The following is an 18703-nucleotide window of genomic DNA, read 5'->3' as shown; positions in this document are numbered from 1 at the left end:
CACTTTACTAAGGCATTCCCTGTGCTTGGCAGCCCTTGGGTCCCCCTCCACCTTCCTCCATTTAAGGGAATTGCCTGCTTCACTGGATTCCTTCAGCCTGGAGTCCAATTCCATCGAAGAGGCAGGAAACGCCATACTAGTCCAGGACAGGAGCACGCAGCAGGCTCTGCCGCTCAGCCGCATCTGCCCTGGGCTGGCATTTTCAAGCTGCTCTGCAGACTGTCCTCTGGTAGGTGAGGCGGCTTCAGGCTTCTAGTCCTGCCTCCTCGGGATCCTAGCAGCTTCTCTTCGCTAGTAGTTCCAGAAAACATCTCAGACCTGATTCCTACTGGCCCAGATGAAGTTTCTAAGTTAATCAATTTGGTGAGGCGTAACAGTGAAATAACCTGATTGGCTACACTTAGGTTGTGAGTCTACCCCTGTACCCAGGGTTAATCTCATGGAGTGAGTTGAGATACAGTGACTTTCCCAAAGGGAAGCTGGGGGCAAGAATCTTAGGTGGCCAACAAGAAGAGCTGTTCACAACATCCCTGTTTTTAAAGGGAACATGGAAGCTCAGAGAGGTTGGGTAGTTTTTTGAGTCACACAGCCAGGGAATGAAGACATTAGACTCCAAATGCAACTAAACATGAATGCCTTAGATTTTTCTTACTGCTTTTCCCATTGGTTTGCAGTAGTTTCTGTGGTTTCATTTTCCCCTGCTTTTCTAGTTCAAGTGCTCAGTACAAAAATACTTCAAACATGTATAAAGTTATTACGAAGGAAGTCAAATCCCTTGGAAGCGAGTCACTGCTCAGTGACTAACATGTGGTAGACATCTACCATGTGGGTCAGATGTGGGCTTTTACGGAACTCCAGACACACAATAAACATTTTCCCCCTAAAAGAACAACCAAATATTTATTTTTAAGATTTAGGGAAACCTAAGCAATGGGGGCCGAAGCCTCCTCGGGGTCTGCTGGGAAGTGGGCTGCAGCACTGGATGCCGACCCTCGATGCATTTCCAGCCTGGCAATCAGGCCTTTGGCTGGATTGAAGATGCCGTTGGTCTGTCTGTCGCAGACGTAGCAGCGCCGCGTGGTGCGGAAATGCTGCAGCGCACACTTCTCGCAGAAATAATGCCTGCATTTGGTGACAACTGGGTTCTGGAAGGTCTGTCGACAGATAAAACACCGGAACGGTATTTCCTCATCGTTGCTTCCCACTTCATAATCTTCGTCCTCACAGACCCCATAGCGACCCTCAGTGAGCTCACGCTCGATCTGCCACCCGTGCTTGTAATCTGAACGGTCATGGAGGAACTTGCAGCTGTCCCCGAAGCCGCAGAAGCCAGTCTCCTTGTAGTCCTTGCAGATGTCGGGCTGGTAATCCCAGCGCACAGTGGCCCGCAGATGCTCGGGGGCCCGGATGGGGCCCTTCCTCACCAGCCCGGAAGAGGCATTGCCCAGGGACGTATCTTTGGGCTTCATGTATTTCTGATAATTGTTGATTCCCCGGTAGATCTTGTCATCCTCCTTGCCCCTCAGCTCCTGCTGGATCCTCTGACTACGCTCAAAGATGGCTTGCGCGTCGAGCTCCTTCTCTGTGTCAAGCTCAAACATGGCTGTCGCCCCCATGTCCTCCGGCCCCACGGGTTTCGCCGAGCGGGTGGATTTGTAGACCACTCCCAGAGTCTCTGGCTCATTTCCTGGCTCCTCCTCGTCGCTGCTCAAGTGGCCACGGGATGCTCTCTGCTTAGCACTGCTGCGTGTCTTCTGTATCATTGGATTGTGGACCACTCGCTTCTTCTGCGGTCGGACCACTGTGCTGCCTTCATCGCTGCTACTTTGGTCACTGTCTCCGGACTCGGGGTGGCAGACCCGGCGCCCTCGGCGGCCTGCAGCCCCTCTCTGCCCAGGCTTTCTGAAGAGGAAGGTGCATACCTGATCTGTACTGTCCTCTGGAGAAAGCAGCTCCGCCATTGTGGAGTCCTGAGTTGGCGAGACAACAGACATGGGTTTGATCACAAACATGTCTGTTTGCATGGTTCTTAAATTCTTATTTATTCCATTTCATTTCATTTGAAAGGTAGCGATAAATGGATACACATCTATCTGAGCCTGGTACAGTAGCCTAAATGGCTAAAGTGCTTGCCTTGCATGCACTGGGATCTCATATAGGCGCTAGTTCATATCCTGGCTGCTCTACTTCCCTTCCAGCTTCCTGCCTGTGACCTGGAAAGCAGTCGAGGATGGCCCAAAGCCTTGGGACCCTGTACCCATGTGGGAGACCAGGAAAAAGTTCCTGGCTCCTGGCTTCCGACTTTCCAATAAAAAAATGAATAAATCTTAAAAAAAAAATCTTCTATCTGCTGCTTAACTCCCTGAATGCCTGTAACAGCCAGGGTAACAGCCAAGGTTGGGTCAGGTCAAAGTCAGGTGCCAGGAACTCCACCTGGATGGCAGGGACTCAACTACCTGCGTCATTGTCACCTGCAGCCTTCCAAGGGTGTGTGTCAGCAGGAAGCTGGAATCAGGAGCAGAGCCAGGACACTATCTAGCCACTCTGATAAATGGGATACAGGAGTCCCAAGTGGAGGGATTGAACTGCCAGCCAAATGCGCACCTAACAGTGTGTCTTTTTGCCCTTACCCCTTTTCCTCCTTTCTGTCCCTCCTCCATTATCCCAGAACTCCCTCCATACCTGCGGTTCAAGATGACCCAAGACAACAACGGAGATGTTTGCTTAGAGACTTCTCTCCAAGTCATGAACACACAGACAGACACAAACACCCATGCATGCATCCTGCTCTTAATTCCCACAGTATGCACTTTAAAAGGCATGGATGGTGGCTCTCTGAGCACCTAAGCATGGTGTCTGAGAGACCTTACCACGGAGGGAGCCCTGCTGGAGACCCTGCAAACTGTGCTCACTGCCTTGCAGCTTGGGAGGGAGTGTGAGAAGAGTGGGGCGCTCAGTCTCCACCATGGACATGGGTGTCAGCTGGGCCTGGGCTCCTGGCTTCCAGGTTTGCTTGCTGTGCTCAGGTGTGCCAGAACTCTGAATCCAAGTGAGCTGCCCTTGGCCCAGGAGACGTTCAACGCCTTCCTCTGTTCTCCTTGCGGCTCTTGTCTTTTTCCCCTTTCTCTGCAATGCTGACCAGCCCAGGGCCCAGGTGCTCTGCCCCAGAATCAATGGCCCCTGGGAAAGACTACAGGTGGTCCTGCCAACTCCTGCCAGGCATTCAAACTTTACAGTTTCCACTCAAATTAAAGCAGCCTCCTAGAGAGCATGAGCCAGCATCAACCCAAAACCAAAAGCCAGCAGGGGCTGGGACTGCCAATTCAGCTCTCTCAAGCCCAGCTCTCTAACAGTCTAGCATTTTTTCACTGCTTTCGTGTCTCTCAGCCAGCATGACACTTTAGAAGGAATTTAAGGTGTCTTTGGTTGTAGAAGGGCTCGGGAGGCAATTGCTGAGGAAGAGATGCAAGGATAAATGAGGGGACAGTCAGCATTGGGCAAACAGTTGACAAGGGAGAATCAAACAAGATGATGCATGAGATGGCATCTATGGATGGTGAACTAACACGGAGCCCTATAAGACTGCGACCTTATCTGCTGGCGCCACCTTCTGGAAGCAAATTACTCACAAGGCCCGTTTCTGCTTTAGTGGAACAGGAAGCTATTTGCAGGTGAAAATGCAGGCAAGGAACTACTAAAAACAGAAGAAAGATGGATGCCGTGGGTTAAGTTGCCTCTTTTCAGGATGCTGGCATCCCACACCAGACCATTGGTTCAAATCCTGACTGCTCGGCTTCCTATCCAGCCTGCTATCATGTGCCTGGAAAAGCAGCGGAAGATGGTCTAGTAAGACCAAGCATTTTTCTCAGTATCTGTGGCAGACTAAATATCCTCTAATAAATATTTCATTTTCTTCCACAAAGCATGAAACTTCAGAGTCCCTAAACCATCAGGAAACAGAGCTACAATGCCAATGCAGCCCCCAAAGAGGTGACACTAAAATATACATAGTGCGTGGCCACAAGGATACTGGTCAGGCATGAGCATCCTTGAGGGAGAGTCAGAGGTCAGGGAGGTCAGAGGGCAGGATCCCTCCTCCCAGAAAGTCATACTAGCTCAACTGCCAGAGAAAGATATCTGTTCAATCCTGGACTTTGGCTAACATGAATCATACGGTTAGGTCATCTATCTTGCATCTAAGCACATGGCACTCCCTGAATAAATGCCAGACTTCCTAACCTCTCTTATAGCCAGTTATGGCCATGTAACCAACTTCCGCCCAATAGGATATAAAAGAGATAATAACAGAGTCTAGAAACTTCCTTGAGTGATGGCAGAGATACACTTAATACTTCCACCTTTTCAGACTTGGATGCAGATGTAATGGAAGGAACTGCGGCAGTTATTCTGGTCCACACAGTGAGCTTAGGAATGGCAGTTTGTGTCACATATACAAACAAGATGAAAGGAACCTAATTCCCAGAATATTTCACAGCATAAACCATCAAGTCAACTTCAAATTTCCCATGGTCAACTTTTACAGGAAAGGGCAAGTAAAACAACTTTTAACTTGCTAGTGTCACTACCATCTTGGTTCTTCCCAGACCAACTCAACCCTAACAGAGACAGCACCCAGCAGTGAACAGTTCAACAGATTTCTGCCTCCTGCCATTGATCCCCTCATCATGAATGAGCCGTGCGAAAAGTGACAGGCCCTCCGCCTTAGCGGCAAGGAAGCCCAGAGAATGTTGTTTGTTTTTTCATTTTCTTTTTTATTTATTTAATTCATCTTGATTACAAAGAGTAGAAGGAAAGAGATGAAGGAGAGGAGGAAGAGGGTAAGAGGGAGGCAAAGAAAGATCTTCTATCCACTGGTTCACTCCCAAAATTCCTGTGGCCAACTGAGATTGGGCCAGGGTGAAGCCAAGAATTTAAAACTAAATCTGGATCTCCCATGTGGGGGCAGGAACCCAATCATATGGGCCACTCCTCCTGCCTTCCAGGATGTGCACTGGCAGGAAGCCACAGCATCCTCAGCACTGGGCCAAATGCTGGCCCCTTGTTCTGCTTTTTATTTATTTTTTTAAGATTTATTTATTTTTATTAGAAAGTGAAATTTACAGAGAGAAGGAGACACAGAAAAATCTTCCACTTGCTGGTTCACTCCCCAAGTGGTCACAATGGCCAGAACTGAGCTGATCTGAAGCCAGGAACCAGGAGCTTCTTCTGGGTTTCCCACACAGTTGTAGGGTCCCATCCTCCGCTGTTTTCCCAGGCCACAAGCAGGGAGCTGGATGGGAAGTGGAGCAGCCGGAATATTAAGGCACCCATATGGGATCCCAGCACATGTAAGAAAAGCACTTCAGCCATTAGACTACCACCCTAGGCTTTGTTCTATTTTTTAAAAACTATTTTGGTGAGAGCCCGGCACGATAGAGTAGTGGTTAAAAGTCCTTGCCTTGCACACCCGGGATCCCATATAGGTGCCGGTTCTAATCCTGGTGGCCCTGCTTCCCATCCAGCTCCCTGACTGTGGCCCGGGAAAGCAGTCGAGGATGGCCCAAAGCCTTGGGACCCTGCACCCACATGGGAGACCCAGAAGAGCTCCTGGCTTCGCATTGGCTCAGCTCCAGCCATTGTGGCTGCTTGGGGAGTGAACCATCGGATGGAAGATCTTCCTCTCTGTCTCTCTTCCTCTCTGTATATCTGCCTTTCCAATAAAAATAAATAAATCTTTTTAAAAAAAAAAACTATCTTGGTGAGGCAAAAAAAAAAAGACAAAATTGGAAAGAAAGGATTAAATCTGCATTATTTAAAAATATTTTTAAAATCCAAGGGGCTTAAGCAGCAAGAATTTATTCCCTTACAGTTCCAAAGGCTGAAGACCAAGAGCCAGGATGGTCCCGTCCTGAGAAGAGCTCTCTGCCTGGGTCGGGCAAGGTCACCTTCTTGCTGTGTCCTAACATGGAGGGGAGGAAGAACATGAGCAAGGCCCTTGCACTAATTGACTTAATGAGAGAATTTAGCTATTTGGACATACATACAACACTCAAGTTGCAGGAATCATGAAATAAAATCTACCGCTTAAAACAACAACAAAAATGCTAATATGCCTAGAGACTAATCTATAAAAAATGTGCCACATCTTTATAAGGAAAATGGTAAACCTCTACTCTGAGACAAATGAAAGTATATATCACCTTCTTAGATGGGAAAGACATAATTCCCCAAAGAAATCAGTCCTCCCTATGTAGATACATAAATTCAATGCAATTCTAATAAAATGCCATGAGAATTTTTCATAGGAGTTGATAAGCTGATTCTAAAAATCACATGTGGTTGTGGTGGGGTGTCCAGCCTAGCGATTAAGATGGCTAGCATGTCTGCACCTAGAGCCAGTGCGACAGCATGGTAAGTTAAGATGGCACCTATGATACTGGCATCTCATACGAGCCCTGAATCAAGGTCTGGCTGCTCTGCTCCCAGTGCAGCATCCTACTAATGTGTCTGGGAAGGCAACAAAGATGGTCCAAGTGCTTGGAATTAAAATTCACATGAGAGTATAATTATGCAAGTAAAGCAAAGACTACTATTGAAAAAAATTAGAACAATGTGTCTTGACAGGTACAAAAGTATGCAGCATACTGCCAGTAGCTGAAACATAGTAGTTTGATTTTACAAACAAATCATTCAAGTATAAATCTAGCATTGAACTTAATGAAGATTTCTTATATATTGAAATGTTATTTCAAATAATGGGGGAATGATGAATTATTCCAGAAATGCTACTGTGTCAACTGGATAGACCTGTGGGAAAACAAATTACTCTGGTTATACCGCATGCCATTTCCAAATATAAATCCTAGGTGGATGAAACAACTAAATATAAGATTAAATCAAAAATTAAAATTCATAAAACTATTAGAAAAATAGAAAATATGCTGATCATCTGGGAGTAGGAAGGCTTTCCTTAAACAAGACCCAAGACAAAAGCCATTCTAGGAAAGATTGATGAAATTATCACATCAACATTTTAAACATCAACATTCTGATGACATTTTAAAGGGCTTTTTTTTTATGGCAAAGCAAAGACTGACAAGTGACACACTGTGAGGTAAAATGTACCTAAGATTTCTAACCAGTTCTTCAAGCAAAAGACAACTCACTTAGAAAACAGGGAGGCAATGGGGCTGGTGTAGTGGCTTGGTAATCTAATCCCTAGCCTGTGGCACCAGCATCACATATGGGTGCTGGTTGGGTTCCGGCTGCTCTACTTTGGATCCAGCTCCCTGCCTATGGCTGGGAGCTCAGGTCCTTGAGAGGAGATTCCTGGCTTCTGGCTTCAGACTGGCTCAGCTCTGGCTATTGTACCCATTTGAGGAGTGAACCAGTGGATGGAAGATCCCTCTCTGCGTGTCTCTCCTCTCTGTTAATCTGCCTCTCAACTAAAAAAGAAAGAAACAAACAAACAAATAAACAGAGGCAAAGCTTATGTACAGACAGAAGAGACACGAAGTACCTACCAACACATGTGAAGATGTCTGGCTGCACTAACCCACAGAGCCACACAAATAGGAGACGGAGAGGAGTGACTCCTGACATTTACTCCTCTATTCCTCCCCTGGAGGGTTGCTTGGCTTCATTCATCTCCTGCCAGGACCCATGATTCTTGCCTCCACATTCTACTCAGTGCTCTCCCCCTACAGAGGATCGGCATACTTCCTGTGGGGAGTTACTCACCAACTACTCCACTCTGATATACCCATAATAATCAGTCGCACGTATGCACAGGGGACAAGTACAAGAATATTTGCTACATCCTTGTCTGCAATAATAAGAAATTGCAAATGATTTATATATCTTCAGATAGAGAAACAGCTAAATAAGAATAGTACTTCCCATAGTATGGCATGCTATGCCATGGCTTAAAATGCAGATGGCTCCATCTCTTCCTAGAACATGGGAAGATCTCTAAGGCATATTTTTTGCATGGAAAGAGTAAGGTTGAGAGCCATAATACATTCTGCAAAAGAGATTTTTCTTTCTATAGTTTATGCATTCCATTAAGTTATGCCATTCATTATGCCACTTCGTCCCTCTGAAGTCAGGTGTGGCGGTGTGACTTGCTTTGCCCAAGAGAATGGGAGTGAAAGAGACAGGGGAGATTACCAGGCCAAAGCTTTAAGAGACTCTACCATTCTTTTCCCTCTGTCCTGAGACCAGCATGTCCCAGCTGCTCCTTCAACCTGTGTCCCAATACCACCAAAGCCATCTTAGGACAATCCTGTGGGGTGACTGAGAAAGACACTTCTGTGATGCTAAAACCCCGTGATTTTGAAAATGTTTGTTACTGCAGCAGAACTTGACCTGCCATGACTAATTAGCACATACTGTTAGGAAACTGTAGTTACTTCTGTAGAGGAAAAGTGGCATAGGGACGGGGGAGGGTTGGTGATCATAGGGGACTTCAGCTTTTATCTTTAATATTTTTATTTTCTTGCACTGGAAATATACTTATGCATCACTATGTAGTAGAAATACATGATTTTAAATGAATACAGCAGGTGCTTTCTTACTTAAAAGTAAATGCCAAAAAATATCATTCTCAAAATACACACACAAACACCCCATAGATTAATGGTTCTCTGTGCCCAGCTGGCACTCTGAAGAAGGAGACTGGAGGCGGAAATCTCCATGAACTTTCCAGCTCATGAGGAGGTACCAGAGCGTGACAGTGTCATGCCACTTTCTCTGCAGGTAGAAATCGGTAGAGCCAACCACACTGTGAAACTTATTTCTGGTTCAGCTATCATGAAATTGAAATGCAGATTCAGAATGCCTTCTTTCGCCAGCCCCACCACACTAATAATGCTTACCATTCTGATGACCTTATTTATACAAGACTCAAGGTGATCATATGACCAGAATTCAACAAGTTCAGGACAATTCCGAGCTCCTTGACACAACCTGCCCTTCTCAGGTAAAGTTAGCACCAGCTCTGCTTCCAGCTACACCCACAGACCTCTGTGAGTCAGGGTCTCAGCCCTTTCTCCCATTAAAATGAAAAACCAATACTGGATGGGATGGGTGGACATCAAAGATCTCATGTGAATTTTCATGTCATAGATTCTTACCTTGCAATTTTAACTCCTCATTAAATCCAAACATTAGCCCTCTTGCCTTTGCTCTTTATTTATTTGTCTGTAAATCTGCTAGTTCACTTCCCCAAAAACCTGCAAAGCCAGGGCTGGGCCAGGCCACATCAAAGTCAGGAGTCCAGAACTCAGTCTAGATTTCCCATGTGAGTAGCAGGGACCCAAATATCTCCTCTCTGTATATCTGACTTTCCAATAAAAAATAAAATTAAATCTTTAAATATAAATAAATAAAATAAAAGCAGGAGATTAGCCTGGATTAGGTGTTTGGCTTAGCAATGAAAACACTACTTGGGGCATCTGCATCCCATATTGGAGTGGCAGGATTCAAACCCCGCCTCTGCTTCCCATTCCAACTTTCTGTTAACGCATGCCCGGGGAAGTAGCACGTGGCAGCTAGAGTACTTGGGTCCTGCCGTCCGCCTGGGGGACCTGGACTAATTCCTGGGCCCTTGGCTTCAGTTGTTACAGTCATTTGGAGGACTAAACCAGCAGGTAGGAGATCTCTCCATCTATCTCTGCATAACTCTCTCCAGCTTCCAAATAAATAATGACAACATTTAAAAAAAAATGAATTAAAGAAACAGAGTTCACACAACAATCTCTACGAGCTTGGAGGTAGATTCAGCCCCAGGAGTTCCAGAAAGGAATGCAGCCCAGCTGACACCCTCTTTTAAGCCTTGTGAGACTCTAAGCAAAGGATCCTAGCTGACTCACTCCGTACTCATTCTAGTTTTTTCCCAATTTTTAATTTACTTTTTACTTATTTGAAAGGCAGAGAGAGACAGAGAGAGAGAGAGAGATCTTCCATTCTTTGTTTCGTTTCTCAAATGCCTGTAATAGCCAGGGGTAGGCCAGGCCAAATGCAGGAGAGCACAGAACTCAATTCAGGTCTCCCGTGTAAGTCACAAGCACCCAAGTATTGGGGTTTGGATCCATCACCTGCTGCTGCCTCCCAGGGTATGTTAGCATGATGCTGGAACTGGAAGCAGAAACGGAGCTCAAACCCCGGCACTCCGATACGGGATGCATATATTCCAAGCAGTGTCTTAATTTCAGACCAGTTGTCTGCCCCAAGTACTTAGTTTTCATAGAACTGCAAGATAATACATGGGTTATAAGTATCTCAATTTCAGTAACTTGTGACAGTAGCCATAAGAAACTAATATAGTATGGAGTAATTAAGAGGAAAAATATAGGAAACCGAAGTAAAAAAGAAAGAAAAATGTCACCAATCTTAGGGAACATAAAAAGTGGTACAGTAAAGGAAAAGACACCAAGGAATACAATGAGACAAGTATAGTATTTGCAATAACATATACACACTTTAAATATCAACCCCCGCTAGAATCAGAGTAATCACTTTGAAAATAATGTAATACGTGTGTACAAAAGAAGAACTTTGGGAGAGAAAAATCCATTACTCCTAGTAGGAAATCAGCAAAAACTTCAAGACTGAGAAGGAGCTTTTTCTTAAAAAAAAAAAAAAGAAGGAAAAGAAAAGAAAGAAATAGCTGGTTAGTCATGTTATTTAGAAATATGGATGCAAACGGCAGAAGTAACAGCTAAATGAGCTGAAAATAATGGCCCCTGGAGAGAGGTTATCAAACGGATGATGGGGTAGAAGATGTCCTTTTCCATAATGAAAACAATACCGCTCAGCTTCCAAAACTCTGTGTGTGTTACTTCCATAAAAAAATAATAAATTACTATATTTCCTTGATTTTAAAAGATGTTATTTTCGAAGATGTGTTCCTAAGGATGTGGGTGGGAGACAGGATGCTACCACTCAACCATGCATGCCATTGATGTTAAATACACATCATGATTTCAGAGATGTTAAAATGCACATAGAATCTATGAAACTCAGTCATTTTGTATTCAAGAGTCAGACTGAGGAGCGGGACAGACACACAGACACACTGAGAGACTCCCTCTACTGGTTTACTTCTAAAATGCTTGCAAGTGGCAGAACTGGGCTAGGCTGAAGCCAGGAGCCAGGGACTGCATCCAGGTCTCCCAAGTGAGTGGCAGGACCCCAATGTTTTGATACATCGCCTGCTGCTTCCCGAGCCCTGAGGAGCCAGAAACAGGAGTCTAACCCAGATTCACGGAAATGGGACACAGGCATTTCAACTGCTATGCTAATCATTGGCCCCAGGAATTTAATTTTTAAAATAGATTGATGATGATGATGATGACTGATTGATTGATTAATTCAAAGTAATTACATGCCTTTCACAGCTAAACACAAAGCCAGCCTGGCCTCCCAGCCTTGGGGCTTGTCATCAGTGAAAGCAGTACATCAGCTGAAGCCTGCCTTGCAGTGGGCCTCATCGAAGCCTCCCCTGAAATTCTCGTGCTATCACAGACTATCATCCTCACAGGGAGCAAGATAGTGACTGACAGTCACAGCTAGCAGTGTTTTAGAAGGGCAGAGGTTTCTTGCCTGAACTGCATTCATTTGGTAACCAAGCACCAAAACCAAGCTCTCAAGGGACCTCCAGCCCAGCGGCGAGTCAGAGACCTACCGAGAAAGCCCAGAGCTCAGCTTGCTATACAGCATGGTCCTTGGGTTTGTATTCTGTAATACGCTGGCGGGAATTTCACTGCAGAGTGACTTCCAGCTTCTGCTCCCACATCTGAACTGCTTGGAAGTCTATCCTCACGACAAGAAAAAAAATCTGGACAATGAAAAATCAAAAACCCTTCTTGGATTCATAGAGCTGATCTCATAGGGGAAAACCATTGCCCTGAAAATGGGCATGCACACAGGAAGAAAGAGAGGATACACTGAAGCACAGTTTACCAGGGGCAGAAGCACCAGGGGTGCAGCCATCTCAGGCATGCAGAGCTTACCTGCAAGGGGCCAGCCGTAAGTAGGAAGTACTGGAGGATGAGTGTGGACCATCCTCAGAGTTTAAAAATTTCAGGGTCCATTCTTCGGGAAAGGGGAGAACCCCCAGGAATCCCACTTCGGTTCTCACAGTAAGAACCTAAAGAAAATCCTAGTGCACTTTTGGCAAGAGGAGGGGCACAGGAGCCCTTTGGGAATAAGCCCAGAGCACTCTGTTCTCTGCTCTCAAAGGCAGCTACACTACCAGAACCTTATCTGACCTAGGAGAGAGACAACTGGACAACTATAGCCACTGTGAACTTTCCTGTGTCAAATTGGGGAGGAAAAAATAGGCTAAATTTTTTTTTTTTTGAAGGTTAGAACGCAAGGACTCTGGCTTGCTTAGAAAACAAACAAAAATGCAGATTTAATATCAAGACCATGAAAGACTCCCACTCCACCACTTGGCCATGCCATTGACAGGACTCCAGTGTCAGAGCAGCGGCTTGGGGTGGGCCTTTGGTGCAGAAGTTAAATAGCTGCTAGGGGAAACTTCATTCCATATCTGTATGTCTGGTTCAAGTCCTGGCACATTTGATTCTGATCTACTTCCTGTGAATGTACACCAGGGGGGCAGTAAGTGATAGTTGGAGTATTTTGGGATCCCTGACACCCACATGGGAGTTCCAGATGGAGTTGTGGCCTCCTGGCTTTGGCTGGCCCAGCCTCACTGTCACAGCCATTTGGTAAGTGAACCAGCAGAGGGAAGATATCTTTCTTTCTATTCCTATCTCTCTGTAACTCTGCTTTTCAAATAAATAATTCCTAAGAAGAAATTGAATTAATAATTACCAAGCTTCCAAAACAGAAAATAAAATATCCAGATGACTTCACTGGTGAGTTCTACCAAACACTTCAGGAATCAGTGATGCCAACCACATACACTCTACCAGAAGGCAAATGCAGGACGAATACTTTCAGCAAGCCAGCAAGACTCTTACACCAGGCCCAGCAAAATGGCTCAGTGGCTAAATTGTCACCTTGTACACATTGGGGTCCCATATGGATGTCAGTTCATGTCCAGCTGCTCCATTTCCCATCTAGCTCCCTGCTTGTGGCCTGGGAAAGCAGCAGAGGATGGTCCAAAACCTTGGGACCCTGCACCTGCTTGAGAGACCTGCAAAAAGCTCCTGGCTCCTGGCTTCAGATTGGCTCAGCTCCAGCAATTACTGTCATTTGGGGAGTCAGTGATTGAGTTAGCAGATGGAAGATTTTCCTCTCTCTCTCTGCTCTCTGTAAATCTGACTTTCCAATAAAGATAATTCTTTTTTTTTTTAAAATAAGACTGTAATATCAAAGTCAGACTTCATCAGAAATGTAAACTACAGATCAGCTTCTCTCATGAACATAAATACAAAAACCCTCAACATATTCCAACCAAATCAAATCCACCAATGTATAAAATTCATTCTATGTCACAACCAGGGGAGATTCATTCCAGGCATACAATGCAGCTCAGCATTTGAAAATCAACTAATGTAGTCCACCATGAAGTTAAAAAAAAAAAAAAACTGGTCATGTTAATAAATGCTGGAAAAAAGTACCTGACAAAGCCCAAAACTGATTTATTTTAAAACCCTTAGGAATTGATAGAGAATTACCTAAGCTTGATAAAGAATATCCACAAAAGCCCTTCAACAAGCACGGTGCTTAACAGTGAGAAACCAGAACCAGGTAAGAATGCCCTCTCTCACCACTCTTCTTTGCCATCTTCTTTTTAAGTTCTAGCTAATGTAATAAGAAAAGAATGCAGATTGAAAAACAAGTAAAACTGTCCTTGTTCACAGAAGATAACAAAATGTATATAAAAAACCGATCAACTTCCAAAGCTCCTGGGACTAATCAGCAATTAGAGCAAGGCTGAAAGATGCCTGACTGACATGGCTCTCCTAAGGGCCAGCAAAGAACATACTGAATTAGAACTGTAACACACAATACCAATCAAACTAGCTTATAAACATGTAAGCTAGCATAAGCTAGTATATATAAACATATATGTAACATATAGTTAACATTTAAGTTAGTATATATGTAACACACAGTTACTACATAAAGTATAAGCTAGTATAAATCTAACAAAATATATATAGGATCTATGTGGAGGGGTCACTATAGTTGCACATCAGGCTAACCCTCTACCTGTGGTTCTGATATTTCATATAGGTGTCAATTCATGTCCTGGCTACTACACTTCTGATCCAGCTCCCTGCTAAAGGCCTGAGGAAGCAGTGGAGGATGGCTAAAGTCCTTGGGCTCCTGCACCTACCCACGTGGGAGACCCAGAAGAAGCTCCTGGCTCTTTGGTCATTGCAGCCAATTGGAGAGTGAGCAGCAGTTGGAAGATCTGTCTGTCTCTCCTTCTCGCTCTGTAACTCTGCCTTTCAAATAAAAATAAAATCAATCTAGGGCCCAGCACAGTAGCCTAGCGGTTGCGTACTATGCCGAACTCTGTCTTGGCATGCACACACAAGCATCAAGTCTGGGATCGTCTTAGCTGAAGTTACTTTGAGAATCCCCCCAATTGAACCACTGGATTCAAAACTCCAGCTGTGGAGGAAACTGCAGGTTCCATGGTCTGACCATGGAATGTATACATCAGAGCTGGGCCTCCTCAGTGGCTTAGACGGAGCAGTGGACAGCATATCCAGGTGCAAATGGAGGATTTGGCAGTACACTGCAACCTGCAGAGGACACTTGGTACCATAATAGAGGACGGAGAACAGAACAAATTGATCAACTACCCCAGCCAAGAGTTGGCAGTAAATACTGGACAAACGGAGACTCTAAGGTGGACTATATCAACTGGTGGATTCTGGGGACATTTCATCGTGATTGGAGTGGCAAGACTGGCAGCAATACAGAACTGTGGAACTATCAAAACCACTTGAGCAGGACCCTTGGAGCATGCCCCAAATTGGGGATCCTGGGATGGTTGGGAGGCTGGGTGTGGCTTCTCACCTTATCTCTCCCCTCTCCCCAGATACAGGAAGGGAAAAAAAGAGAATGTCAAAACAATTGTCACACCCACTTTCCTCTAGCCCTTGACCCTTAGCACCCTAATCAAATATGTAAAAAATATCAAAAATAAAATTTATACAATAATAATAAAATCATGGAGCTGACATTGTGGTGCAGTGGGGTGTGTAATAGCATTCTATACCGAAGTGCTGGTTTGAGTCTCACCTGCTCCATCTCCAATTTAGCTGGCTAATTTGTCTGGGAAAGCAACAGAAAATGGCCTATGTGCTTGGGGCCTTGCCACCCATGTTGGTAACCCAGATGAAATTCTGGCCTCCTGCCTTTAGCCTGGCCTTGTCTGGCTGTTACAGTCATCTGGGGGAGTCAAAGACAGTATGGAAGATCTCCTTCTCTTTCTGTGTCTCCCTCATTGTTATTTTGCCTTTTGCATAAATAAGACACATGGTAGAATAAAACAAAATACATACAATAAAGGCTTAAAAAAAACTATGAAGCCAGTGCTATGGTATAGTAGGTAAAACCTTCACCTATAGTACTGGCATCCCATATGGGCACTGGTTCAAGTCCCAGTTGCTGTACTTTTGTTCCAGTTTCCCTGCTTATGGCCTAGGAAAGCAGCAGAGGACAGTCCAGGTCCTTGGGCCCCTATACCCATGTGAGAGACCTGGAAGAGACTCCTGGCTCCTGACTGGCCCAGCTCCAGCCATTGTGACCCTTTGGGAAGTGAACCAGCAGATGGAAGATCTCTTTCTGTCTCTCTTTCAATCCTTCTCTCTCTCCTTTTTCTCCATAAATCAGCCTTTCAAATAAAGAAAAACAGATCTTTTACAAAATTATAAAACAACCCACAAGATGCTTACTCTGTCACTATTCTCGAGGTAGGTGCCTGGAGTCAGTGGGTCGACTGAGCCTGCGAGCCTGTTGCAAGTCCTTGCTTGCTGCTTCCTGGTGCTGGCAGTGACTGTGGAGCCTTGCTGGTCACTGCTTTACAATGACACCAATGATCTCCATGTATCTTCACATGGCATTTTCTTCTGTCAGGATATCTGTCACATTGGGTTAGGGCTCACTTCCAGAGGCCTGTAAAAAAGAAGGTCATGTTCACAGACACTGAAGGAACAGGATTTCAACAGGTCTTTTTGAGAGGCCCAAGTTGATTCTCAAGAATAAGTTAATAGACTGGTGTATTCATCCGATATGATACGAGCTTAGGGAAAGAATTCAGTTAGAATAGGCTATAAACTGTACAATACAAATTTATAATATTCTGGAAAAGGCAAAACTATAAAGAGGACAAAGGTCAGTGACTACTGAAGATTGGGGACTAGGCTAGGAATAACTGAAGCCCAGGGAATTTTCAGGATAGTGAACCCTACTATATGCTTTAATAATAGACACATCATGTTGTGCATTTGTCGATGCCCATAGAACTGTGCATAACATATAGCATGAACTCTAATGTAAAGAGTGGACTGTGCTCATAATAATCTACAAATACTGGCTTATCAATTCTAAAAATGCACTATACTAATACAACATTCCAATGATAAAGGAAACTGCGCGGGCGGTGGTGTAGGGATGGGGAAGTTGTGAGGGAACGAACAATATTAGAATTCTCCATCCAATTTTTCTGTAAACTTAAAACTATTCTAAAGACAGTCCATTAATTCTTTTAAAACGCACTTCAGAATCAAAAGCTGAAGGATCATCTCTTGCAAGAAATCATTTCTGTTCTACTACCACATTCCCCAGATGGTTTAGGAGCCCTTCTCCCAAGCTTATACAGGACCCTGAGCAGACATGGTTGCACATCCCACATCCACCTTCAATACTTCTTTGTGTTTTTGCCAGTTAAGACCTGTGGCTTGCTGACCCCTGTCCTAAAGTGCAGAGATGGCGAAAGGAGCTGATCTCTGTGACTTGTTAACAGGCACCAAGGGAGGCCTGACAAAGCGCACTTGTGTTCCCTCAGTGTGCTACCGATGATGTAATTTGTGGTGTAATCAGTATAAGCCCTCTGACTCAGTAGGCTATTTTATAGGTGGGAGCATAAGGCACAGTTACATCATCTTAAAGCTTTCTACACCCAAGCAGTCTCTGGATTATTGGGTTTTGGTCTGCAAAGATCCCACAGAGAGAAGTTTTTGCACCAGGAACCGCTCTGGAATTCAAACCCAGTGTTTTGACTCAAATCCATGCTGTTCACATCACACACCAAACTCTCAACTTGGCTCAAGTTCAAAACTGCTTGATGATTCTGGCCATGTGGTATAGTCCAGGGCTTACCGGCACAAACGCCTACCTGACAGATAACATAAGTGAGGAAAGCAGATTCTAGAGACAGATTTGGGTTTGGAGGGGACCTGCACACTTTGAGAAGTTCATGCCCAATCTAGAGTAGGCAGGAACCACTCCTGGCTCCAGCCAACTTTTGTCATCCAGATATGGATGGCATTGCCAGAGAAGATGAAGAGAAACCTCTGCTTCTACAAACACTGCCAACTAACTCAAACTCTTTGGAAATACTCATACTGGAGACAGCACATTGGGAGCATATGGAGTCATCCAACTGGAGTATTCATAATCGGTAACAGAATCTTCTGGAAAACCTTGATGGTTATATTCAAGGAACTCAACTATATATAATTTTCAAGATCTGAGTGATTAGTAAGGGATTTAACTAGGGACAGGACACAATTAGAATGGCATTAACTTATAAAAAATCTATTTGGGAGAGAAAAAAAACCACTCTCATGTTCCGATTTAAGTACCCCAATGGACAGGCTAGGCCAGGGGTAAGCTTCAGCAGCAGGAATTCAGCCTGTGTCTCCATGCGAATGGCAGGCACCCAACCACTTGAGCTACCACCTGCTGCCTCCCAGGGTGTGCATTAACTGAAAGCTCAACTCTGGAGCCAGGACCAGTACTGGAATGCAGGCCTCCTGGCCTGAGACGCAGACATCTGAGTTGCCTTGCCCGCATCTCTAGGTGAGTCAGCAGTTGACAAAGATAGGGCTAAGGATAGGGTGACAAATTACAAGGCCATCACTAACTGAACATGGGCAAGGATAAGAAGGCAAAGGCTAGGTATCCTATGCTTTCTCCCACCATACTCCCAAGGCCACAGGGCCCTCTCTACCGCCAGCAGTAAGCAGAAAACCTGCTCAATATTTGTTATCAGAATAAACAAAGGGGAAGGAGGGACGTTCAGAGGGCCTTGGAAGGGGTGCGTTTATGTCGGCTGCTTTGAGGGGAGTAGCCAAGACGGGAGCAGTCACGGGGTGAGGGGCAGTAAAAACAACCCATGTGCACGGATCATGTTTGAAAAAAGACCTGGCTCTTCATATGACCTCCAGAGGCTATCTTAGAGGTGAAGGGCAGATGAACTAAAAATGTGGGGTCCCTCCCTGGATCTAGTATTCCCCAAAGCACACAACTAAAGGGTAGGACTCATGGCTCAAAACACCCGTAACCGTAACTTCTGGGGTGAAGTGGGGGGCCTACACCCTAGAAATCTCAGTGACTTATTCGGTCCAGCCCCTGACCTGGGCCCAGAGGGGGACTCCGCACCCCACAAACATCTCTTCCTGATTCCCACACATCCCATTTCTTCGACCTTCTCTCCCACCTCTTCCCGCGGCCCCGCCCACTTCCTTCCCCTTCGCCCGCCGCC

At 45.1% G+C, this 18703-nt stretch overlaps 1 protein-coding gene across 1 annotated transcript; it reads right to left on the bottom strand.

Moving 5' to 3' along the window:
- Positions 1 to 884: 884 nt before the first annotated feature.
- On the bottom strand, positions 885 to 17666 carry LOC121157311 (E3 ubiquitin-protein ligase RNF113A-like). Its single transcript, XM_040981433.1, has 2 exons — positions 15891 to 17666; positions 885 to 1970 (listed from the first exon to the last, which is right to left on the bottom strand). The coding sequence occupies exon 2, from the start codon at positions 1959 to 1961 to the stop codon at positions 924 to 926; it is 1038 nt and encodes a 345-aa protein (XP_040837367.1). The 5' UTR covers positions 1962 to 1970; positions 15891 to 17666; the 3' UTR covers positions 885 to 923.
- Between the last annotated feature and the right edge of the window lie 1037 nt (positions 17667 to 18703).

Source organism: Ochotona curzoniae, unplaced genomic scaffold (assembly GCF_017591425.1).
Source record: "Ochotona curzoniae isolate NIBS_2020 unplaced genomic scaffold, NIBS_Ocur_1.0 contig_3520, whole genome shotgun sequence".
NCBI classification, from domain to species: domain Eukaryota; kingdom Metazoa; phylum Chordata; class Mammalia; order Lagomorpha; family Ochotonidae; genus Ochotona; species Ochotona curzoniae.
The sequence above is the reverse complement of the archived record's forward strand: the minus strand, read 5'-3'. Positions and strand labels throughout refer to the sequence as shown.